This window comes from Hyla sarda, chromosome 2 (genome assembly GCF_029499605.1).
Source record: "Hyla sarda isolate aHylSar1 chromosome 2, aHylSar1.hap1, whole genome shotgun sequence".
NCBI lineage: Eukaryota > Metazoa > Chordata > Amphibia > Anura > Hylidae > Hyla > Hyla sarda.
In genome coordinates, this window is record NC_079190.1 from 191,919,551 (window position 1) to 191,946,835 (window position 27,285).

At 43.4% G+C, this 27,285-nt stretch overlaps 1 protein-coding gene across 1 annotated transcript in view; it reads right to left on the minus strand.

Annotated features, from left to right (window-relative positions):
• LOC130355635 (ranBP2-like and GRIP domain-containing protein 4) overlaps positions 1 to 27,285 on the minus strand; it is a gene marked incomplete in the record, with an annotated part of 147,391 nt that overhangs the window by 78,877 nt on the left and 41,229 nt on the right. Inside the window, 9 exon segments of the mRNA XM_056556025.1 lie at positions 3,320 to 3,466; positions 6,631 to 6,768; positions 8,746 to 8,907; positions 11,257 to 11,380; positions 11,468 to 11,643; positions 20,188 to 20,369; positions 20,698 to 20,907; positions 23,065 to 23,149; positions 23,243 to 23,435. Of these exon segments, the coding sequence (XP_056412000.1) occupies positions 3,320 to 3,466; positions 6,631 to 6,768; positions 8,746 to 8,907; positions 11,257 to 11,380; positions 11,468 to 11,643; positions 20,188 to 20,369; positions 20,698 to 20,907; positions 23,065 to 23,149; positions 23,243 to 23,435 (1,417 nt within the window).

Sequence of the window (27,285 nt, forward strand, 5' to 3'; positions counted from 1 at the left end):
GAAGTGGGTTTGCGGTTGCCCGGTTTAGCCGCAAAACTGCCGTAACAGTTGGTGTCCGACTTCCAAGAGGGACGTGCCTTGAAAAAGGGGACCTTCTTGTCACGCGAAGGCCCCTGGCTGGACCCCTTAGAGGGGCCAAAAGTCCAAAAGAACCGAAATGAAGAAGACTTTCTGCGGAAAGAAGTGCTAGACTTGTTTTGAGGTAATAAAGAGCTCTTGCCACCTGTTGCCTCAGAGATAAAGTCGGGAACCGGCAAAAGCAATCTCGTTGAGAGACTTCTTGGATGCAGCATTCGCGTTCCATGTTTTAAACCAAATGGAACGACTGAGAGCCACTGTGTTACCGGTAGCAAAGGCAGCACAGCGAGCTGAGTGCAAGGAAGCAGAACAGAGAAAGTCTCCAGCTTTGGAACATTGGAGGGCCAGAGCAGACCGTTCTTCCAGGGAAGATCCCGAAAGAATGCCCTGACAGAGTTGGGAATACCAAACCGAAAGGGCCTTTGACACCCAGGTGGAGGCGAAGGCAGGAAGCAGGGAGGATGCTGCTGCTTCAAAGGCATACTTCGCTACAGACAAAACCTTGTCTGCTGGATTCTTGAAGGCAGCTGCATCCGCCAGCGGCAGAGTAGTAGCTTTAGAGAGGTGGGAAACCAGAGGATCCACCGCCGGAGAGGAATTCAACTTAGAGACGAGGTCCTTGGCGAAGGCATATCGCGCTTGAACGTTCTTCAGTCCCTGAAACTTCTTCTCAGGGTGCTTCCAGGCAGATTCTAGAATGGCATCAAATTCAGCGTGAGAGCTGAACACTTTGGGTGCCGGACGGGCACGATGAAAGGATACTTCTGGAGCTACGTCCGAAGTTCCTGGGTCCTCTAGGTTAAAGGTGTCTCTTATGGCCATAACCAATGAGTTAACCATGTCCACTCAGTCCGAACGGTCCTCTGAGTCAGATGCCGAATCTGAAACCTCATCCGCCAGTTCTCCAGGAGAGTGCGAACGAGTGGAGGCAGCCCTAGAAGAGGGAGACTCCGACCGTGTACGTGGTTCAGGGGAGCCAGAGCGGTGACCATGGGAACATCCTATGGAAGAGTGACGCGTGTGGCATGAACAATCGGCCAGGCGAGACCTGCGAGTGGAACGCCCGTGCCTACCAGAAGACTCCAGGGATGATTGAGAGGAGACAACCCTAGTACACTTATGTGAAGCATAGGGGGAAGGGGAACGGGACCTTCTAGAGGGCCGGTGAAGGGTAGACCTCTCCAAGGCAGTCACCACAGAACGGGAGACCTGTGCCAAGTCGGATATAGACAGAGAGGGAGGAAACCCAGGCTGGAGGGGTGGCTGAACCCACCGGGTCTGAAAGAGCACCTGGGTTAGAAATAGCAGGGGGGTCTGGGGGATCAGTGGAGCAGGCAGAACAAGTGGTTTCAGCAGAACCTGGCCTTTTTGCAGAGCAGTTTGTACAAGCGTAATGAGTAACTAAGATTCCAGATATCTGCTTTGAGGGAGGGACAGTTCTGGGCACGGACAAAGCAAAAAATGAACACTCTCACCAAGTCTGTGTCCCTAGGCAGCTGCTGTGAGGAGAACTCCGCACCGGGGCTGTGAGGGGAGAGAAAGACGCCGACCAATAGGAGGAAGGGGCCGGGTCAGATGCAAGGGCACTGTGATTGGCCCTTGCATGGTCCCAAATGCGCGCACAGCGCTGATTGGTGGCTCAGTTCGCGCTCCTGAAGAGCTTCTGCGGCTTGGTGGGCAGAGCCAATGTCCGCCGAAGAAATACATGATTAACTTAATAATGGCGCCCACTCCAACCCCGAGCGCACACGCCGCCTGTAGTGAACTCCTATGCGCCCGGCTGCCAAAGTGAAAGTAAAACGGCGCGCATGTCCGCAGTGAAGAAACCTCCAGTGCGTACATCCCCACACAGACTGCCCGGAAAAGTGCCCCTCTACTGTGAATACACTGCCCCTTATGAACGCACTGCTCCCCCATAAAAAAAACAGTCCCCCCTGCAGGGAAAAATAAAACTATTACATGGCCAATCCCAGCTTGAGGAAGACTAGTGGTCCAAAACAGGGGTCTCCAGCTGTTGCAAGACCTGAGGAGAAAAAGATACTCACCTGTGCTGAACTTATCTAAAGAAGTCTTCAGAATGTAGTCTTCAGTCAGCATTGTCACCTGCAGTAAGCCAAGCTCATAGCAAGGCGAACAAGGAGGTAGGGGGACCCGGACCCATGAGGTACAACCCCAAGCGCTGACCGTTGGCGAAAGGGGGTTAACAGAACAGCCAAGATGCCTGCCACCTCTCGCAATGGGGAAACAGTGAATCGCAGTTCCTGAGTCCCCACCTAAAAACAGAAAGAAAAAGGAATAAAGCACTAACACATACCCTAAACCTAAAAAATAAAAAATATGAGACCTGGTCTGGAGAACTCCAGATCAGTGTCTACCTCCTTAAGACACTAAGCTAAAACTGATTAGCTCAGTGGCCTGGAGGCGGGTATATCCTGCTGGGAGAAGCCGACTTTTTGGTTACCATAGTGTCAAGCCTCCTAGAGACAGCAGCATATACCCAAGGTCTGTGTCCCCCAATGGAGCTGATAGAGAAATTTAGTGTTCAGCGTTTATTGTACCCTCCGAGCGAGGACATCGAAAAGAACAGTTGGTCATTCATTGTACCCTCCAAGCGAGGACGTAGAAATGCACAGTGTTCAGTTTCCTGGAGCAGCAGAGGACCGATCGGACGGCAAGGAGATAGGTAAGGGCCATCCCGCCGTCCACTCAGCATCACGATCAGCTGACATCACGATCAGTTTCACTGAGCTGCCAGAATCGTTAACCCCAGCGTCTAACGGGTTAATGCCGGGCATCGACCTGATTGGTGATGACCGGCATTAACCGTGGGTCATGGCTGCTGACAGCAGACGGGACTCACTGGGTTTGAAGCATGCTCACCAGCTGTCTGTACACTGGTAACAGGATCAGGGTGTAAAGACATGCCCTCAGGCCTTAAACACCAAAGACCAAGGGCGTATGCACTTTACCCTTAAGGTATTAAGGTCAAAATTGGCCTGGTCTTTAAGTGGTTAATATTTATGGGGAGCTTATGAATGCTTGGCTGAGCATTCATGCATACAAAGATGTCGAATGGCTTTGGCCATCCTTTAGCAGCGTCAGCTGGTTACATACAAGCTAAATGATTCAGCTGTGTGATATGTTACAGGTTAAAGATCACAAACACTATGACAAACCTTATGTGACAGTCTCTTGAGATTTAAATCAAAAGCCTCAACTGCAAAAGAGAGATAAGAATTACCTTTCCAGTCAAAGAAGGATCTGTAGAAACTTCATCAAGAATCTTTATCAGATAGGATTTGTACTTCTGTATGCAGTTCAGATATTCTTCTTGTTCTTCTGTGGGTGGAATCTCATTTTCCAAATCCTCTCCTTTACGCTGGTAGATCTGTAAAATAAATTAGATGTTTTCTGGTTATAAAAGCTCAAATGGACATCGTCAATTGCAAAGTCATCTCAGAGGTGAGCAACATATCCTATAATGAATCTGCAAGTAATAGCTGTAGAGCATCCAAATCACAAATTCTCACATGGTAGTAGCTTTCCACATGATAATAATTGTCCATGGACAATTATCATCATGTGGAAAGTCCATGGACAATTATTATCATGTGGAAAGTCCATGGACAATTATTATCATGTGGAAAGTCCACGGAAAATTATTATCATGTGGAAAGCTACTTGTGAGAATTTGTGATTTGGATGCTCTACAGCTATTACTTGCAGATTCATTATTGGATATGTTGCTTACCTCTGAGATCTGTATTCTTCCCTGCACAGGTGACGCAGACACACGTGGACACGGATACATCTGTAATGATTGTGTAGAATATTTATTTTATTATAGGTTGATGATAAATAGGTGATATTATGTATCATTCTTTTTGAGACAGTTGTGATGGCTGGAGAGAGATCCTGGAGTCTAGGATGGGGATGACATACAGAATGACTATGAGACATGAAAAACTGTGTTTGGAGTATGAAAGGGTATTTGAGGATGGTGCCTGCCCTATGATCATTTACCATGTGGAGATACTTTATAAGTATATTTATTAGGTTTATCACTGTATGGGAGTGTATTAGAGATATAGTTGCTTATTTTTAGATATTTATATTTAAATATCTGTGTGTGGGAATGTCTCGTTAGGGGAAGTCATCATGTAATAGTGATGGGTATGTAATCTGTGTTATATTATGCGATTAATTACTAAATGCTGAGGTGTGGGATGATGCATGGTCTATGCTTCATATGGACCAGGCATCATCCCAGTGACCTTAGTATTATAGTCACCGTGTGGTGTTATAGTAATGTTTTTACAGGGGAATTGATGATATGAGATATAAGGGTATGTCTATTTGCGTTATTTAGCATATTGGGTGTTCTTATGTTTAAATATAGGATATGATTGGTTAATAACCATTATGGCGGATTTGAATGTATATTCTTAACTGCCATAACAGTTTGAATATACACTTTTAGCACGTACTGATAACTTAATATTTAATATATATATTTTTTATTACTTATATTAGTTTGTGTATTATTGTACTATTGCAATATTGATTTCTTGTCTATACATTATATATATACACATTTATTCACGGTGTACACTCTATATTCTTTTTTATATATAATTTCTGGTAAGGTTTATCCTCTTATACCTTCCTCTATACTTACTTTTTGTTTTCTTTTTCCTTTATGTCATTATAAACAGACAAACAGAATATTTACATGTATTGGCACTTTACAGGATGAGAAGAGCGTTGCTGCGCAGGTGTTAACAAATGAGTGCTAGGGACGCGTTATACTGGGAGAAGAGGATGCGCAGCCGCGAGAAGTATACGTAAGCGCAGCGACGGTATCAGGTCAGTTACGGAGAAGATGGGTAGTGCGCAAGCGCAGGAACGCACTGGTGATAGGGAGTACGCAGGCGCCGGATAGATAGGTAGTGCGCAGGCGCCTACATGATACATTGAATACATGACTCCGGAAGCATTACATGTTTAGGGTGCAACTGCACAAGCGCAGTGTGGTTGCTGCAGTCTATTGGTATGTGAATGGGTAATGAATGAGTGAGTGAGTATGAACCAGAAGTAATACTGGACGCCGTGTTTGTTTGTACAGGTGTGCCCACGGCCACCAGGTATCTCTCTCCAGCCACTAATTAGACCAATTAGACAATATGTATAAAAGGTATGTGTATTTTAATGTTCCACAGCACCCCTGAGGAAGTTGTCGGCAGACAATGGAACGCGTGGGGTTTAGGGGGACACCCGCCAGGTCATTTTCATCCATCGCTCCACTTTGCCTTGCCTTCTCCTGTCTTCTGCATTTAAGATATTGGGTGCAGGTTGTATTATTATTTCTTCAGGAGTCTGGCTATGCTATTGATACGTTTGAGCTTCTAATATCTACATCATTGTTAAGGTAAGGTGGTATAGTGCAATCCTTGTATTAGCGGGTGTCCTGGGAGGGACTCATTCTCTGTGGGTCCCCCCCTGTGTATGGAGGCCTTGGTGCCTTTTTAGGTGTTTTTAATTGTCCTTTTTTTCGCATTGTCTTGTATCATTTGATTTATGTAATAAAGAAAATTTTTGTATAATAAGTAGGTGTGCATCCCTTACGGTATCTCTTTTTGGTTTGTGTTTATGATTTTTAGAAAGTGATGAGGAAAAAACAAAAGTGCAAAAACTGAAAAACCCTGTCTCCTTAAGGGGTTAAAATGTATATGCAGGTGGCTTTGTGTTATGCTATAAACAATTCTGCCGTGAAACAACAACATGTTGTAGGGCAGGAGGAGGATGAAAGCATATACCTTTATTCTAATGTTTTAAAAGACATCTGCAGCGTTGCAAACACATATCCCCTATCCTCAAGATAGGGGATAAGTGTTTGATCGCGGGGGGTCCGAACGCTGGGGCCCCCGGCCATCTCCTGTACGGGGCTGCGGCTGTCCCGTGCAGGGGCGTGCCAGCCGCAGCATGACGTTGCGGCCAGCACGCCTCCTCCATACATCTCTATGGGAGAGAAGCGGGGAGGCAGCATTCGTGCCTCCCCCATATAACTGTATGGGGACGGGGAGGAGACGGGGCGTCACCGTCTACCTCTAGGTCGACGCTACGCGCCTTATCGGTCACCATCCTGTGGATAGGGGATAAGTGTAATGCCGCTGCAGTTGTCCTTTAAGGGGTACTCCGCTGCTCAGCGTTTGGAACAAACTGTTCCGAACGCTGGAGCCGGGAAGCTCGTGACGTCATATCCCTGCTCCCTCATGACGTCACGCCCGCCCCTCAATACAAGTCTATGGGAGGGGGCATGACCGCTGAGTAGTGTAGTGCAACTTTAGTACTGATTATGCCCATTTGGCCGAAAGGAAAGTTGTATTAGGTAATCTGGTTCACACTACAAAAAAAAAAAAAAAAAAAAATTATATATATATATATATATATATATATATATATATATATATATATATATATATATATATATATATATATATATATATATATATATATATATATATATATAACACTTAATTAAAGAACACATACCAAAGCAAGATGCCAGCAGGAATGAACACTCTTAATGGATTCCAGAGCTAAAATAGCATCATCAATTTTTCCTTCAATAATATCAACTCTTGCAAATGCAATGCCAGCTTCATCTTCTAAATCTCTAACCTCAGAAAGCTGTAAAATAAAGTGAATTAGGAATTCAGGAACATATATAGATAAACAGTTGAAAACAAATCCCTATTCTGTGACACACACTAATATATGCTGCAATATGTGTATATAAAACTCAGTTCTTCCTATTTAAAGGAGTAGTCCGGCACGCACTTTTCTCATTTTATCCCGTCCAGGCTGCAAAATGAAAGAAAACAAACTTTCTCTTACCTGCCAACGAGCCCCCGGAGCTCCGGTACAGGTGTTCGGTCGCCATGCTGTATTCTTCTTACTTCCTGTTAGCCCGGTACGTCACACGGAGCTTCAGCCTATCACTGGCCGAGGCGGGACATCGCTGCGACTGGTGATGGGCTGAAGCTCCGTGTGACGTGCCGGGCTGACAGGAAGTAAGAAGAATACAGCCCGGGGACCGAACACCTGTACTGGAGTGTACCGGCGCTCCGGGGGCTCTTTGGCAGGTAAGAGTTTGTTTTCTTTTATTTTGCAGCCCGGACGGGATAAAATGAGAAAAGTGCGCGCCGGACTACTCCTTTAATACTTGTAATGCTTGTAACTTGCCCCTGTGCAATGGATAAAACACAGACCTCATGTATATGACACGGCATTAGCAGAAAGCAGTCTTAAAGGGGTATCAACTGGTGACAGAAAGTCAAACAGATTTGTAAATTTCTTCTATTAAAAAATCCTAATCCTTCCAGTACTTATCAGCTGCTGTATACTACAGAGCAAGTGGAGTAGTTCTTTTCTGTCTGACCACAGTGATCTCTGCTGACACCTCTGTCCATGTCAGAACTGTCCAGTGCAGGAGATTTTTGTTATGGGGATTTGCTCCTACTCTGGACAGTTCCTGACATAGACAGAGGTGTCAGCAGAGATCACTGTGGTCAGACAGAAAATAACTATACAATTTACTTTGACGTATACAGCAGCTGATAAATACTGGAAGGGTTAAGATTTTTATATAGAAGTAATTCACAAATCTGTTTAACTTTATGGAGCCAGTTGATACGGAAATAATGTTTTCCACAGGAGAACCTCTTTAAGCCTTATAAACTCTACTAATGTTTTATCTAAATAATGGTGCTTGTGTGCACTGGGTTACATAGACGATATCCCAGTAACAAAGCAGATGAAATTGTTCTTTGGCTGCATGTTATACATTGTTAGAAAGACCATCACTCAACATTGAAAAGTTTTATCTCCATAAACCCTTTCATAAGCTAAAGTTACCTGGCTAAAAAGGGGCACCATTACTATTCTAAATCTGAAGACCAGTGGTATAGGTGGTTGAAGACCCCATTTTTAGCTCCGCTCCCCTCTCATCACTGCATTACCATTCAGATAATGTTCTTTTTATTTCTGATAATATACTGTACCTGGATTTACCTTTCTTTTATCAGGATACAGATTACATATCAGTTTCTACAATTCGTTCCATATGCTCTTTAAAAATGTGGTATTTTATTGTAAGTTTATTTGGAGACCTCCATGTTTTTTTTTTTTGATGAACTACGAATAGAGTATTGTTTGTAAAGGCCACCATGTGCCATATTCGCTTAATGAAGATACTGAATCATCTTTTTTGTCCTATTATTTTACCCTAAGGAGGTGTCTGCACATAACTCCTCTAAAGCACAACGCCTTTTACCATGATTTATACAACTTTCTAATGAGGGAAATATTACACAAATGTGCAGTTTAACATTGTAAACTGTAAAAGAAGATGCAAATAAGACTGCAAAGTGAGGTAATATCAGAAGCAAAGGCTTCCCCGGACTGGAGCAAAATGGGTGCCTGATTTAGAAGGGCATGCAGTATCACTTACATTTATCAGGAATTATTTTAACATTTTATAAAGGACTAAAAGGAAATGTACATTTGCTAAAAAAAGAGGAAACAAACTAAGCAAAACAATCCCCATTCTTAAAAGTAAAACAAAGTTATAACTCAGGTCTAAGACTAGATTATCAAAGTTGATACCTTTATGTCTTTACTATGGAAATGTTTGAAGAGCGGGTCTACTGGCTCAGGAATGCTCTTCTTCTGCTTGACCAGGTCCAGCAAAGGCAACACTTTCTTCCAATAGTGAATACAGCGGAACATGTAATCCCTTTGGTCATAAAACGAATTCAAATTATTACCCTGTAGAGATATAAAGATGGTAAAAAAAACATGCATTATGCAGTAGCTATACGGTTTATTCCCCTGTGAATCACAGCTCAAAAAATATACTGTATAGACGTCATATAGGTTTTGTTTTATTTGAAAAAATGTTATATATATATATATATATATATATATATATATATATATATATATATATATATATATATATATATATATGTATATGAGATATTTATCATTTCATAAGAAAATGTAATTAATGTTATATTTTCATACATTGGACATTTCTACATGTGACAATACCACATATGTTTATGTTGGTTTACATTATTACAAAAAATAAAATAAAAATAAAAAAAAAAGGGGGGGGGGGGGGGGGCCCTGTCCATTCTGCACTGATGGTGCACTGATCAAATGCCACAAAGAAACCTTCATCGGCCGACTCAGCTGAGCCGTGGTGGTCCTGACCAGCACCCTGAGCTGACCATCAAGTGCACTTTCAGATGGTGAAGTCAACTTTGATAGCGGTGTCTAAATAGTTAAAGGGGTTATCCAAGATTAGAAAAAAAAACTAACAGATTTTTCCCAAAAACAGCACAGTTCTCAGGTTATGTGCAGCTCCGTTCCATTGAAGGGAATGGAGCCAAATTGTAATACCAGACACAACCTAAGGACATGTGTGGTGCTGTTTTTTGAAGAAATTAGCTGTTTTTCTATTCCTGGATACGCTCTTTAAAGGGGTATCCAAAGGATAGGGGATAAGATGCCTGACCGCTGGGGTCCCCCGTGATCTTGCACGCCGCACCCTGTTAAAATCAGTCCCCAGAGCGTGTTCGCTCCGGGTCTGATTACTGTCGATCACGGGGCCGGAGCATTGTGACATCATGGCTCTGCCCTATGTGACGTTGCGCTCCACCCCCTCAATGCAAGCCTATGGGAGGGGGAGTAAAGCCCCCTCCCATAGACTTGCATTGAGGGGGTGGGGCGTGACGTCACACGGGGGCAGAGTCGTGACGTCACGATCTTCCGTTCCAGTGGTCGGGAGCCAGAACCTCCAGCGCTGCCGGAAGCAGATACAGGTGGGTGCTGCATGCTATATTGCGGAGGTCCCAAGCTGCGGGACCCCCGCAATCAGACATCTTATCCCCTATCCTTTGGATAGGGGATAAGATGTTTAGGGGTGGAGTACCCCTTTAATGGCAGACATGATCCTGATATCGGAAATCAGCCATAGGTCCTGGCTGTTAACAGCAGCCAGGACCAAACAGGCACGAAGTGTGCTAAACTCCTGAGTGCACTTAATAGACCGGGAGCAGACACAGAGCATACATATATGCCTTGCATCCTCTCATGGTTAATATTAAAGGCTACGTTTTAAGTTTTTTTTTTTCTATAAGTGGAGTTATAATTCTTTTCTGACCTTAAAAGGAGTACTGCAGCCATAGACAACTTGTTGCCTATCTGCAGGATAGGGCATAAGTGTCTAATCGCAGGGGGTCAGACCGATGGGACCCGGCACTGCCATGGCTCTGCGCTGTCAATGCTCGTGTTCTCGACCTCACTAAGAGGTCGTCAGATACATTTCCCTCCATTCAGCTCAATGGGAGAGGCGGGGATGCACAAACGCTGCATCTCAGCCTCTCCCATAGATATACATGGAGGGGCGTGTCAGACGCAGTGTCATGCTGCGGCCGACACGCCTCCTCCGCGGCAGAGCTGGGGCCCTGTACAGGAGTTCGTGGGGGGGTCCCAGCGTTCGGACCGCCCACGACCAGACACAAATCCCCTATCCTGCATATAGGGGATAGGTTGTATTAGGCTGCAGTACTTATTTAAAGACAGCCACACTTCACCAAGTAAGCATTCCAAAGAAGAAAAATATCCCATATTAGGTTACATTCACACGTACAGGATCCAGCGCAGATTTGATGCGCAGGATTTGTAACTGCCGATTAGAAGCTGTGCTCAGTCATCTAGTTTACATTTAAATCTGCAGCAGAAAATCCTGCGCAGCAAATCTGCATACGTGTGAACATACCCTTAAAATAACTGATGGAGCAGCTGATATGGGTTATCAGATCAGGGGTGGGAGTAAGTCTATTTGAAGTGGTCATAGCAAGAACATTTTACAGCTTCAAAAAAGATACATTAGAAAAAACAACATTAACGCATATGCAGAAATATAGAATCACATCCCATCACCTCCTTGGTTGAACTTGATGGACATGTGAATGAAAAGGACAATGTAAATGTAAATTGTAGACAGTTTTCTAACGTCTATGAAAGTGAACGATTCCTTATCGAGTAAACTATAAGTCTTCCCAGTGTCATTAGTATTGTAGGTGATTACATAATATGCAGACTTACTGTAGTGCAAAGACTTCTTGCCCAATGTATGAGAAGAGCAGGTTGCAGACCATGTTTTTCCAAGACTCGCAGTGTGTTAAGTTCATGCTGTATTACAAGACGAAGTTTTGTTGCAGTACCCGGCCTAAATTCAAATAACAGCAAAGTGTATATTTAGAGATTTCAAAGTTCTAGCCCTGTAGTTTTAAAATAAAAAATTATGAAAACTTACTGAGCCATCTTATGTGTAAGGTTATAGACTGCATCCCACCAGGATCGCTGCTTGTCTGTAAACAGCTGCTTACAGATTGGTAAAGGTAGGCACCGAGGTCGGTGTCTGTCATGTGACGTGGTATAATTACCCTGTAGTTGATGGTAACTAGTGTATACAACTGCCAATAAAAATACCTTGAATGCAAAAGGAAAACAGATGTTCTTAGTCAAAGCAGTTGTGCAAGAAAACCACAATGTAGACATGCAAAAGAAAAACATTGCACATTTTGGAAATGAATTATCACTGAGGATTTTATCAACAGAACCAGTCAGGGTGACCCTCAAACGCTATTTTTTTTTTATAAATGGCTTCTTGCTTAAGAACAAAATTCCAATTGGAATCCATAAGTGCAGTAAACCAAAGAGCAGATTACCAAAAAACGTAAGCTAGCCCTCACATTTCATAATTCATGTAATCCTTCGTATAGATCAAGTCTGACATTTCTCTATAAGGGTAAGGTCGTATTGACGCTGCGGATGCGCTATGGACTGTCCCTAGAGTGTGCCTTCTGCTGCGCCCATATGTACTGCTTACTCTGCTTGTAGCAGCAATCCACTGCTACGAGCAGACATACACACAGGGATCTGTTAGTCGCATGCGCAGTGTACTCACAGACATTGTAGCCCCTCTACCTGCGCTAGGCCAAGAGCGGGCACGATGTGTGGGTACACTACACACGCGCACACGACTCACAGATCCCTGTGTGTCTGCTTGTATCGGTGGATTGCTGTTATGAGCAGACAAAACAGGACACACTGGCACAGCAGGAAGCACACTGTAGGGACAGGTTGGCAGCACATTTGAAGTCAAATATGCTACGGATTCGTTAAGTGTGACCCTTCCCTAAATGAGACAGCTGCTCAAGATCTTTCAGTAACCCATCAACCCTTCACAGACAAGGTTAAAAAAAAAAAAAAAAAAAAAAAAGGAATCTAATTTAAACTATTAAACACAAATTTGGATTCACCATAAAAAAGAAGTTTCAGGGCAAGTTCACATCTGTACCACACACATCTGTGGTATACCACAAACCTATATACCAAAACAAGACCAATTTGGTTCAGTGTTGCATATGTTTTTATCGGTTACTTTATTTCTAGTATAAATTTGAATACTATTGCATACATTTTAAATGTAAACTTCTTTTTGCTAATATGTAAAGCTATGTAAAAAAAAAACCTTAACACTATCAAAAAAATACATAACTTAGTTGAGCTGGAGAATGGCGTCGAGAGGTCACGGAAACGTTGCTCTGTATAGACTGGAATAATGCAACAAACCTTAACTTTTTTTGCACCTAAATTTTGTCTGCTGCTGTCATCTGGATTTATCTAAGCTGGGAACCCCTCACCAAGGCTCCTACTCAGCGTGCACCTTTAAACTACATTTTAATCTATGGTTGTGCTTCTCTCCTGGGAATACGAATATGAATACACACACACATACATACATACACACATATACATACATACATACATACATACATGTATATAAGGGATGAGTATTTGCCTCAGGGCGAGGCCACCACTCCTGGTGTAACGGAGCTTCAGAAGGCCATTAACCCCTTAAGGATCGGGGGTTTTTCCGTTTTTGAATTTTCATTTTTTGCTCCTTGCCTCTAAAAAAAAATCATAACTCTTTCAATTTTGCACCTAAAAATCCATATGATTGCTTATTTTTTGCGCCACCAATTCTATTTTGCCCAAAAATCTATGGTGAAACGGAAAAAAAAAATCATTGTGCGACAAAATTGATAAAAAAAAAACGCAGTTTTGTAACTTTTGGGGGCTTCCGTTTCTACGTAGTACATTTTTCGGTAAAAATGACACCTTATCTTTATTCTGTAGGTCCATACGATTAAAATGATCCCCTACTTATATAGGTTTAATTTTGTTGTACTTCTGGAAAAAATCATAACTACATGCAGGAAAATGAATACGTTTAAAATTGTCATCTTCTGACCCCTATAACTTTTTTATTTTTCCGTGTATGGGGCGGTATGAGGGCTAATTTTTTGCGCCGTGATCTGAGGTTTTTAACGGTACCATTTTTGCATTGATAGGATTTATTGATCCGCGCACGCCATTGACCGAGCGGTTTAATTAATGATATATTTTTATAATTCGGACATTTCCGCACGCGGTGATACCATAGATGTTTATATTTATTTACACTGTTTTTTTATGGGAAAAGGGGGGTGATTCAAACTTTTAATAGGGGAGGGGTTAAATGATATTCACTTTTTTTTTTGCAGTGTTATAGCTCCCATAGGGACCTATAACACTGCACACACTGATCTTTATCATTGATCACTGGTTTCTCATAGGAAACCAGTGATCGATGATTCTGCCGCATGACTGCTCATGCCTGGATCTCAGGCACTGAGCAGTCATTCGGCGATCGGACAGCGAGGAGGCAGGAAGGGGCCCTCCCGCTGTCCTGTAAGCTGTTCGGGATGCCGCGATTTCGCCGCGGCTATCCCGAACAGCCCATTGAGTTAACCGGCATGGTTTCACTTTCGCTTTTAGCCGCGCGGCTCAGCTCTGAGCGCGCGGCTAAAGGGTTAATAACGTGCGGCGGTGCGCGCTATTAGCGGCGGGTCCCGGCTTCACTATGAAGCCGGGCTCGCCGTGATATAATGCGGGGTTACCGTGTAACCCCGCGTTATATCATGGGAGCAGGACCAAGGACGTACCAGTACGTCCTTGGTCCTTAAGGGGTTAAGCATTCCGCGGGCATTCTGGGTAGGGGGATATGCAAAGCAGCTCATTACATCCCCTTTTCAGGTAATGTTCCCTGGTATCAGCTTCGCTCCTGTTAAGGAATATAAAAAGCTGATCGGGATTTTATGCCAAGCCAGACTACTCCCCAAAAGGGAAGTTTCTACCCATCTGCAGACAGCTGTTTCGTGGTTTTTGCCACTCGTCAGTACAGAGCAGGGTGATCTGGCTTGGCTGGGGTAAGAGGCCTGAGAGCAGCTAAAGGAGATGAGTATTTGCCTCAGGGCGAGGCCACCACTCCTGGTGTAACGGAGCTTCAGAAGGCCATTAAGCACTCCGCGGGCTTTCTGGGTAGGTATTCCCCTACCCAGAATGCCCGCGGAGTGCTCAATGGCCTTCTGAAGCTCTGCTACACCAGGAGTGGTGGCCTCGCCCTGAGGCAAATATTCATCCCATTTAGCTGCTCTCAGGCCTCTTACCCCAGCCAAGCCAGATCACCCTGCTCTGTACTGACGAGTGGCAAAAACCACGAAACAGCTGTCTGCAGATGGGTAGAAACTTCCCTTTTGGGGAGTAGTCTGGCTTGGCATAAAATCCCGATCAGCTTTTTATATTCCTTAACAGGAGCGAAGCTGATACCAGGGAACATAACCTGAAAAGGGGATGTAATGAGCTGCTTTGCATATCCCCCTACCCAGAATGCCCGCGGAGTGCTTAACCCCTTAAGGACCAAGGACGTACTGGTACGTCCTTGGTCCTGCTCCCATGATATAACGCGGGGTTACACGGTAACCCCGCATTATATCACGGCGAGCCCGGCGTCCTAGTGAAGCCGGGACCCGCCGCTAATAGTTGCTTTGCATATTCCCCTATATATAGTAAATTTGAGTAGCCATATTAGTCCAGTTATGCAGATCAAAAAATGTTGCAGTATCTTGTAATACCTTTTTTATTGGACTAACAGAATTTTGTAGAGACAAGATTTCGGGATTCCTCCCTTTTTCAAGTCCAAAGCAAATCTAAGCTCACAAGCAGACGACACAGGTTACAAATATGCAGGGGTTAAGACAATAGATGAAGAATTCACACTAAGATGGGCCATAAATTGTCCCGTTATAGGAACACAGACTAAATAGATAAGGATGAGAAAAAGGGGGGAGGGAGGGGGGAGCAGGGGAGAGATTGGTAATTAAGCAGGACATAGTGAGATGCAAAAGAGAATCCAGTACAGTACAGTTGATTTTAAGAAGCTCAAATTCACATTGAGTCCCCTGTTTGAGTCAAAAAACATTATCATTTTGGCTTCAAATTTCTTTCTCTCGTGTGTTTTTGAAGTTCCCTCTCAGTATCCTGATTGTAAGGTCATGTATGGAGCAGCCTGTTTGGGTAAAATGATGTCAAACTGGGGTGCAGTAGTCCTTTTCTTTATGGCGGTTGATGGAATGTCTGTGTAGGTTCATCCTTTAGTTGAGTTTCCGTCCGGTTTCCCCAATATAGCATCCCATGTCACACTTGGTGCATTGTATCATGTAGACCACATTTGGTGATGTGCAGGAGTATAGTCCCCTAATGTTATATGTCTTGTTGTGGGTGGCTTCCATCTGGGTGCAGATATGTTGACAGAGTTTACAGCGAGGTTTGGTGCAGGGTTTGGTCCCATTGTCTGTGTCTGTTCTTTCTGTAGGTAATTTTTGGCTGACCAGCTTTCATTTTAAATTGTGTGGTTGTCTGAAGGCCAAGATGGGAGGTTCAGGGAAGATTTCTTTTAGCATCTCATCTTCCGCCAATATCGGCTGTGTGAATTCTCCACATCTATTGTCTAAACCCCTGCATATTTGTGAGATGTAACCTGTGTCTTCTACTTGTGAGCTTAGATTTGCTTTGGACTTGATAAAGGGAGGAATCCCGAAAGCTTGTCTCTACAAAATGCTTAGTCCAATAAAAAAGGTATTACAAGATACTGCAACATTTTATGATTTATTATATATATATATATATATATATATATATATATATATATATATATATATATACACATACATACATATATACATATATATATATATATATATATATATACATATATATACACACACACACACACACACATATATACATACATACAGTGGTCCCTCAACCTACGATGGTAATTTGTTCCAAATGAGCCATCGTTTGTCGAATCCATCGTATGTTGAGGGATTTGTGCAATGTAAAGTATAGGAAGCTGTACTCACCTGTCCCCGTCGCTCGCGATGGTGTCCCCGCCGCTCCCGATGGTGACCCCGGGCCTCCGCTGGGCTCTCCTGGTCTTCTCCGATCCTCTGCTGTCTTCCGCAAGGCCTTACTGGGCCTGCGTAGCGTCGTCATTGCGCCGCTGCGTACGCCATTCCTATTGGATGACGTGCGTAGCAGCGTATTGACGTCATCGGAGAGGGCCGAGAAGACACCGGAAGACCAGCGCTGGACCCGGAGGGCACCCCGGAGCATGGTGGAGGGGTAAGTAATACCGCACCACACGGGGAACATTAAGCTGCTATACGGCAGCAGCTTAAGCATTTTGCGCTGCCGGATAGCACTTAATGCAATGGCCCCGACATAAAGCATCGTATGTCGATGCTGACCGACATGCGATGGCCTCTGAGAGGCCATTGTATGTCGATTTGATCATATGTCGGGGCCATCGTAGGTCGGGGGGGGTCACTGTATATATACACACACACACACACACAGGGATGTGGAAATCCTATCGCCCAGCGCCCAGGACAAGTACTTTTGGGCGCCGGGCAGGTGAATTCTTTATAGATTTAGCCCTGTAACGGGCTAGCGGGGACAGACAGACTTCCCCCTTATTTTTCTTTAATGCCGATGCAAGTCTGCACCTCACACCGACGCTTAGGGTGTATGGAGGGGGCAGTGGCGGCCCCCAGCTGATTTCAGTAGCCGGGGGCCGCTGCTCAGAGCCCCCCAGCCGGTGTGAGGGGGATCTCAGGAGCGAAGGCAGAGCCCGAGGTACGCACGTCTGCAGGAGATGATTAAGCCAAGCCCCCTCCTCACCCCCCCCCCGGAGGATGGAGAGCGCAGCTCTGCATAATACAAGACGACGGGGAGAATGAGGACGTACACAGCCCCTCCCTCCCCCACACACAGCCTCTCCCTTCCCCCTGCTCTGTCTACACAGGACCTATTTTATCACGGGGAGGTTTCAAGTATTCACGGGGGAAAATACAGAGCGGGGAGAGGACGTGTGTGTGAGGAGACTGCACGGGCTGGGGATTTCACCTCACACCGGCTCAGGTGAGGAGGCCGAGCATGCAGGCGGCGGGAAGGGTGGTTGTCTATGTATATAATGTATGATTAGGTGGGTGTCTGCGTGTCTGGTGTCCGTGTCTGGTGAGACCTTTCACCGCCACCGCTCCCCCCACCGCCACCATGTCATCTGTGTATATATGGTGTGTGCATGATGTCCGTGTATATATGGTGTGTGTGCATGATGTCCGTGTATATATGGTGTGTGTGCATGATGTCCGTGTATATATGGTGTGTGTGCATGATGTCCGTGTATATATGGTGTGTGTGCATGATGTCCGTGTATATATGATGTGTGTGCATGATGTCCGTGTATATATGATGTGTGTGCATGATGTCCGTGTATATATGATGTGTGTGCATGATGTCCGTGTATATATGATGTGTGTGCATGATGTCCGTGTATATATGATGTGTGTGCATGATGTCCGTGTATATATGATGTGTGTGCATGATGTCCGTGTATATATGATGTGTGTGCATGATGTCCGTGTATATATGATGTGTGTGCATGATGTCCGTGTATATATGATGTGTGTATGATGTCCGTGTATATATGATGTGTGTATGATGTCCGTGTATATATGATGTGTGTATGATGTCCGTGTATGTGTGAATGATGTGGGGTGTATCAGCGGCAGGTGTATGTATAATGTGTGCACATGTATGGTGAATGTGTCATGTGTATATATGATGTCTGTATGGTGTCTGTGTGATGTGTGTATGTAATGTATGAAATAGGGGCAGTGGCAGGTGTATGTATGATGTATGTATATAATGTATGATATAGGGGCAGTGGCAGGTGTATGTATGATGTGTGCATATGTATGGTGTATATTTATGGTGTGAGTGTATGTATATATATATATATATATATGATGTGTGTATGGTATATGTGTGATGTGTATGTAATGTATGATGGGGCAGTGGCGGGTGTATGTATGATGTGTCTGTATGTATGATGTATGTATATACTGTATAATATAGGGGTCAGCGGCCGGTGTATGTATGTTTTGTACAGGGGCGGACTGATAAGTGCTGCCGTCAGTTGTGCTATCTAATTTTATTTATTTTTAGTGGTTTCTGGCCACCCGCACTAAATTGCACCCCCAGAATCCCACCCCCTTCATACTCGCCCGACGACCAAGAGCCCCACGGAAGCACACAAACACGCCCGAACCAAAACTACAACTCCCAGGATGTTGCACTATAACCTAAACTGTAGAACTATAAAGTGTAACACGCTGGGAGTTGTAGTTTTGGTTCAGGTCAGCTGCAGAGCCATAAGCTGCATCAGGGCATGCTGGGAGTTGTAGTTACTAACTGTAATTTCCTGTATTCCTTGACACAGCCTATCTGCAGTTGACACGAACCAAAACTACAACTCCCAGCATGTTACACAATAACTTTAACTGTACTACTATACAGTGCAACATGCTGCAACACCCACACAACCATAGGCTGTATCAAGGCATGCTGGGTGTTGGAGTTATCCACTAACTAAATGCAACTTCCAGCATTTTCTGACACCTAATTAGAGTAAATAAAAAGCACCCCATAAACTGGAGAAGCAGAACCCCCCCCCCCCCCCCCCCATGAATAAGTCCCTTTCCTAATAAAAGTTCTGATAATAAATGGTTCCGATAAAAACTACAGATCACGGCACATAAGATTACCCACATACATCCCTGTATATGGAAAAATTGGAGTTATAGGGGTCAGATGGGGGGGGGGCTTGCCTCGGGCGTAAAAGGAGCTAGCTACAGCTCTCCCACCGCTAATAGCCTGACATGCTGCGATCACCGTGGCCGCTATTAAACCATTAGATCACCTCTGTCTAAGTTGACAGCAGTGTCTAAAGGAATCTTATATCCATCCCTGGTGGTCTAGTGGGGTGAATCGTACTATTTTGGTTGAAATTATTTCATCTACCAGGACAAGTGGATTTTCTTGAGGGACAAGTAGATTGTGTTCCACTTTAGCCCCTTGGACAATTAGTTTTATTTTTTTTTTAATTTCCACACGTGTGTGTGTGTGTGTGTGTGTGTGTGTGTGTATGTGTATATACACACACACATACATAATATATATATATATATATATATATATATATACACACACACACACACATATATACACACACACACATATGCACACATGCACTTGAGAAAGGCCGCATATATATGTGAACACACACATATATATATATATACACACACACACATATACACACACACATACACAGACATTTTAAATGTATACAAACGTAGATCTACACCACACCATACATCACTAATATACTACTACAGGGGAAAAGATAGGATACATTTGTAAACAATTTTTTGGTGGTACAGACAAGTGGTTTCTGTAGAACCACAAAAAAATTGTAAGCTATCGTACAGAGGACAAACTGTAGCCAAAAGTTACATACTTTTCATAATGTTGGCATAATGGAAGTCTATAGGTATACCACAGTATATGTTCAGGGACCCCCACGATAATGCCATCCCACCCCTTCCATTCAGGTCTATAATTTGTAAAATGAATTTGGAAAATTCAGCATATTGGTCCATTGTTTTTCTCATTTAGTAAAATTACACAATTTTTTTTCTATGATTCATGGTTAAAAAACATATACATTTTTCAAAATACCTCCAGATCTAGTATGCAAACAGATTCTGGGTTATTTGATTCAATCCTTGATGTTTCTAGAGGTAGCCGGGGAAAAAGCTGCTTTAGCCACTTGTGGAAGGTGGGCAACGTTGACATATACTCCCACTGAAGTCCAAGCCAGGTCAAGTGTTGTAAACTCCCATTATGCATTCGAACTGCACCTAATAAAGACATGATTGAGTAATATATTCCACAGGGAAAAAAAAAATCAAATTGTAACGCTTGACCTGTAAAGCCTTAAAGTGTAACTGCAATCACACTTCGGGGGCAAGTTATCTGTTCAAATCTCCCGCAAATTTGTAGCCCGAGACAATAGCAAAAAGTATATAGATTTGTCTGATAGATTTGCATGGGGAAGTTGCAGGAGATTTTACCAGGTCCTGCCATCATAGCGATTGAAGTTACTCTTTATAGCTTGAATGGACCAAAGAACTCAACCAAAAGATTAAACTAATCAAAACCAAGCCAGGGTCTAATACCAAGCCTTACCTTGGTCATATCGTCGCAGATCATTTAAGTCTGGTGACTGATAGTTCACATTTCCAATATCATCAGTGCCTAGAAATGAGTTCTCCATCGAAATATGGTCTTCAAACAGGAATTTCAGCAATATACCTTGACCACTCTTATTGGCAAATGTTTCAGTAACATTTGTCAGGAAGTCATCATGGCCATGGCTCAAAGTCAGTAGCAAGTGTCCTATTGAGAAAATAGAACAAACAGTACACCTGAATATTTCAACATAACCGATGTAAAATTGGAAAGCTTAAAATAGGCACTGTCACTTTATAAAAACTTTTGACATGTTGTAGAGACATGTCAAAAGTTATGATTGGTCAGGGTCTGAGTGTTTAGATGGCAATTGATAGCTAGGACTACCTGGGAAAAGAGTGTGTGCTAAAAGACAAAAACTTAAATGTACGACTATGGGATTGCCTTGGTCAGATGTGCTTCTCTCCAAGTTCATTCATACAATTGGTCGGGGTCTGAACACTCAGACCCCAACTAATCAAGACCTTTGACATGTTTCTACAACAATAATTTCTTTTTAAATTATATAAACTAGCTTAGTACCCAGCGTTGCCCGGTTTTTCCTTCCTAATCCTTGTCGGGAAGGAAAATCAACAAAGGAGGAGGCTTTTAACTTTATATCCCATCCTCATATATTGTTGTCATATCCTGACCCCCTGTCCCAACCTCATGTCCAGTCCTTAGGTGGGACTGATTTGTGATGAAGATATTATAAAGCTGAAAATAGAAGGGGACATGGCTTTGTGGGACTGGGCGTGATTTTCAAGCCAGACCGATGCACAAAAAGGGTAGATAATAAAAGTGGGTGTGTCTGTGAGATGGGGTGTGGCTAGCAAGCCGGACAGACACATTCACCAGGAGATGCAGAGCGCAGCTTGTGGAGTAAGGTACTGGAAGTCCCATGTACTTGCATGAGACTTGATACAAAAAACATCTTTTATATAAAGGGTATAGGTAAGGGTTAATTTAACTATCATTTCTTTTTATTTGACATAAGTAATATGTGCACCAGGTATTATTGAAATATCTCCAGCCGTACGGAAGTTATGTGGGAACATACATTTCCCAGCGATTTGCATGGGACTTTAAACAAAAACCCTGACCCTCACAAATGGGGGTAGTAAAGTGTTAAATTAACTATCCTATATTTTAAGTGGACATATAAGTAACATGTGACCAAGTATTATCGAAATATCTCCAGCCCTTTAGAAGTTATGCAGTAACATATTTCCCATAGACTTGTATAGGACTTTAAACAAAAACCCTGACCCTTGCAAATGGGGGCAAGTAAGGGTTAAATCACCTATCCTATGTTTGTTGTTGACATATAAGTAACATGTGTGCCAAGTTTCATGTTAATATCTTTAGCCATTTGGATGTGATGCTGGAACACACACATACACACAGAGATAGAGATATCTATATATCATCCGTCCCAATGAGGTCACCTTATCGTGGTGGGATGGTCCAAACTATTTGGCCAAATGGTGAGCAAAGCACCTAAATTTTTTTTTTTTCATTGCAGCAATATAGCATTTCATGTTTTATCTGTATCTTTGTGCTAGCAGTGTGCTGCTGTATTCTTCTGTTTGTGTATATTTAGCCTAGCAGTGTGCACCTGTATGCTGGATCCATGCAATAGTTTGGTATCCGTATGTGCTGGCCAACTTATCCTTTTTTGTGTTATACATCTCCATGTTGGTTCTTGCACCCCACCCATCTTATAAGGTGCTGGATGTTCCAGACATTACAAGCCTGGTAACTGATTGCACAGAGACATATCCACAGTGTAGAGTCCGTCCAACGAGGTCCCCTTATCGCGGTGGGACGGTCCAAACTATTTGGCCAAGTCGTGAGCAAAGCACCTACATTTTTTTATTGTAGCAATATAGCATTTCATGTTTTATCTGTATCTTTGTGCTAGCAGTGTGCTGCTGTATTCTCCTGTTTGTATCTATCCTGATATATTTATATACAGAGTCCACTGATTTGACTATAAGGAATTATAGATGCAATGCAAAGACATCAGAAGCAAGAAAGTCACTATATTAAATATGGATTAGAGTGGAAGAGATCAAGCAAAAACGGTGCAAAAGAAATGTACAGTAATTGCTCAAGTGAATCAACTGACTAGATTGCTCCTACGACCTCTTAAACAACAAAGGTGAAAACTGACCAGCTGCAAGTCCTCCAGAGAAAGCTATACTGGCACTGGCACTAAGCTAACCAATTTTAGCACATATTTTAGTTCAATAATACTCAAGGGTTACCATACTGTGTCAGAAACATTTTATATACTTATACAGCTACTAGTATCACCAATACCTGATTGACTCCGACGATCACAGGCCAGCCCTTCAAGAAAGTTATACGAGCTTTCATCTGCTTTTATCTGCTTATTCCACGGCACCTGAATAAAATAATTTAGAAACATTTAGTTGGACTTAAGTAAAATGAAGACATGGGTTGTAATAAAATAAGACTGCAGTATTTATTCATATACCTGGAAAGCAAGGAGATAGCAAAGAGCAGCTGGTTCTAACAGAGCCTTCCACTGAACATCACTGTGTTGGGCCATCTTTAGTAACTGAGTTCCAGCATGCATATAGTAATGACCACGCATTTCAGAGAAGGTCACTGAAAGATCATCTGTGCCATTCGCATGGGGCTTTACTGAAAGGAGGGCCTGATCAAAACTTGGGGGGGCAAGAAAAATAAGAACCTGGTTAACATTTTAATGTTCATTAATTCTTTTATGATACATGATTCACATATATTGCAGTCAATAGCGGCAAAAATGTGCACTCTGTCTTGGCGCAGACAAATTTAGGGTCCATTCACTCTACGATTTGGGCATACAGCAGCCAAATCCTTGCCGCGCTGCATTAATTTCAATAAGCCGGATGGAGTCAGATAGTGACTCTGGTCTGGTTCATTTTCGGGCCTATCAAATTCTGTTGCCGGACTGGAACCGCAGTAAACAATGGGAGTACGGTTCCATCCGGTTTTTGACTTTGCACATTTTTTTCTTGGAATTTCAATCAAACAAGTGAAACTTTATTCATAACGGAGTGAAAACTTAAAAACATACACTGGTTTTTTTTTTTTTCTTAAAAAACGGATGCAACCGGACATATTTCAAACCATATATGGATTAAAAGTGGTTATCCAGGAAAAACAATGTTTTTATATATCAACTGGCTCCAGAAAACTTCCATTAAAAAATCTTAATCCTTTCAGTACTTATGAGCTGATGAAATTGAGTTGTTTTTTTTCTGTCTAAGTGCTCTAAGGACACGTGTCTCAGGAACCACCCAATTTAGAAGCATATACCCCATAGCAAACCTTTTCTACTCTGTGCAGTTCCCGAGACAAGCAGAGATGTCAGCAGAGAGCACTGTTGCCAGACAGAAAACAACAACTCAACTTCAGCAGCTGATAATCATTGATAGGATTAAGATTTTTTTAATAGAAGTAATTTACAAATCTGTTTAAACTTTCTGGAGCCAGTTGATAACTTTTTTTTTTTCCTGGAATACCCCTTTAAAATTTGTACACACGTTTTGATACAGTTTAGCCAGGTTTTGAGGAATCTTTTTTTTTTTTATCAAAAACCTGATACAGGAACTGTAATACAAAAACATGGTGTGAACCCAGCCTAACACTGACTCTGTCCAGCTCATTGAAATGAACAGGATGCGGCACAGGTCCAATGAGGAAAAAGCAGCAAACTGTTTTTAAAATTCTCCCATCGGATTCGGCTGCAGTTTTCCCAAATCGTGGTGTAAGTGCACCCCAACATTAGTGCTGGCCACCCTCGGAATCTCAAGACGGAGTTGTTCCACAGTCTGAACATAGCCTAAGGTTCCTGTTTTTATTTTTCTAGGAGCTTCTTTAAATTGAGAGATGTAATGTGATTTGGTACATCCATTCACTCTCTTTAAAACTTTGTCAATATTTTTTTTTTTTTTTTTACAAGTGATAAGTGCCTATGAATATAAGTGAATCTCCAATAAGTAGATTTTTTTTATGCTTACCATAAAATCTCTCGAGGATCCAATGGGGGACACAGAGACCGTGGGTATATCTTGCTGCCACCAGACATACAAAAAGAAAGTCGGCCCCTCCTGGCAGGATATACCCCGCCTACTTACCCACAGCTAATCAGTCCCAAAGCAGGAGAAGACCGACAGAGAAAGAAACAAGCAGGTGTCCGAGGGAACCAGACAAAAAGGAACCGAAAACAACCCCTCCAAGAGAAAACAGAACCATAGCAACAAATACAAATGGGTAGTTGCTGTGTCCCCCAATGGATCCTCCAAGAAAGATTTTACAGTAAGCATAAAAAAAATCTACTTTTCGCGGTCGGCTCCATTGGGGGACACAGAGACCGTGGGATGTACCAAAGCAACCTTGTCCTGATGAAGGACCAAGAATGGAAAGCGACAAAGCCTGCCAGCTCAGCGACCCTCCTAATGGAGGTAATTGCAATGAGGAAGGCGACCTTCCACGAAAGGATGCAAAGAGAACCATCCTGGAGAGGTTCGACCAGAGCCTCCCCCCAAAGTGCCAAGCACCAGGTTGAGATCCCAAGGAGTGGGAGGACTGCATGGTGGCACCACATGGGCCACACCTTGCAGGAAGGTGCGAACGTGAGTTGGAAGCTAACGGCTGTTGAACAGAATAGAAAGAGCCGACACTTGACCATGGAAATCGGCCCACCAAGTGCTATGGTAAATCCTAGCGGAAGGAGGCTTATGAGCCCGAAGCATGGTGCGAATGACCCTGGTAGAAAACCCCCAAGCTCTAAAAACCACGGTTTCAACCGCCACACAATCAAATGCAGCGACAGTAAATTGGGGTGGAGAGGACCCTGGGAGGGTAGATCGGGACGAACTTGAAGACACAAAGACGGTGGCGTACCACACGTGTCTTAGCCAGTCTGGAGCCGCCAGAATGGCAGGAACGCCCTCTGCCTTCAGTTTCCTCAGAACCCGGTTATTAGTGGTGTACCCCAAGGTTCAGTACTGGGCTCGCTGCTGTTTAATTTATTTATCAATGATATAGAGGATGGTATTAACAGCTCTGTTTCTATCTTTGCAGATGACACCAAGCTTTGTAGCATGGTACAGTCTATAGAGGATGTGCATAAGTTACAAGATGACTTGGATAGACTAAGTGTCTGGGCATCCACTTGGCAAATGAGGTTCAATGTGGATAAATGTAAAGTTATGCATCTGGGTACTAATAACCTGCATGCGTCGTATGTCTTAGGGGGGATTAAACTGGCAGAGTCACTGGTAGAGAAGGATCTGGGCGTACTTGTAGATCACAGACTACAGAATAGCATGCAATGTCAGGCTGCTGCTTCCAAAGCCGGCAGGATATTGTCATGTATCAAAAGAGGCATGGACTCAAGGGACAGGGACATAATACTCCCCCTTTATAAAGCATTGGTACGGCCTCACCTGGAATATGCTGTTCAGTTTTGGTCGCCTGTTCATAAAAGGGACACTGTGGAGTTGGAAAGGGTGCAGAGACGCGCGACTAAACTAATATGGGGCATGGAACATCTTAGCTATGAGGAGCGATTAAAGGAGTTACAATTGTTTAGTCTTGAGAAGAGACGTTTAAGGGGGGATATGATAAACGTATATAAGTATATAAATGGCCCATACAAAAAATATGGAGAAAAACTGTTCCAGGTTAAACCCCCCCCAAAGGACGGGGAAGAAAAGGTTTAGTCTAAAGGGGCGACACGCCTTCTTTACCGTGAGGACTGTGAATTTATGGAACGGTCTACCTCAGGAACTGGTCACAGCAGGAACAATTAACAGCTTTAAAACAGGGTTAGATACATTCCTGGAACAAAATAACATTAATGCTTATGCAGAATTATAAAACTACATCCCTTTCCCTTATCCCCTTACACCCTTCCCTTCAATCCCCTGGTTGGACTTGATGGACGTATGTCTTATTTCAACCATACTAACTATGTAACTATGTAACCCTGGGCAGGAGAGGAGGAAAGAGTTAAGGAAGGCTGAAGGATGACAAGCGCGTCCACTGCCAGAGCCAGAGCGTCGCGGGACTTCGTGATAAAGCAAAGGAACCTGTTTTCGAGACACGAAGAGATCCACATCCGGGGATCCCCAAAGATCGCAAATTTGCGTAAACCCCTCTGGATGGAGAGACCACACCCCTGGATCCGCAGAGGAGCGGCTGAGAAAGTCAGCTACCCAATTCTCCACTCCTGGAATGTGGATCACTGAGATGGAGGGAACTCGTCTCATCCCAATGCGCGCAACCTAGCCTAGCGATTGATATACGCCACCACCATGGCGTGGTCTGACAGGACGACCCTGTAGGAGCATCTCCCAATGGAGGAGGCAATGAAAAATGGAATGGAGCTCCAGAAGATTGATGGGGAGGCGAGCCTCCTTAGAGGACCAGCGACCCTGGACCGTAAAGTCTCTAAACACACCTCACCAACCCATAAAACTTGCATCGGTCATGACAACCTGCCAGTGGAGGGGGAGAAACGAC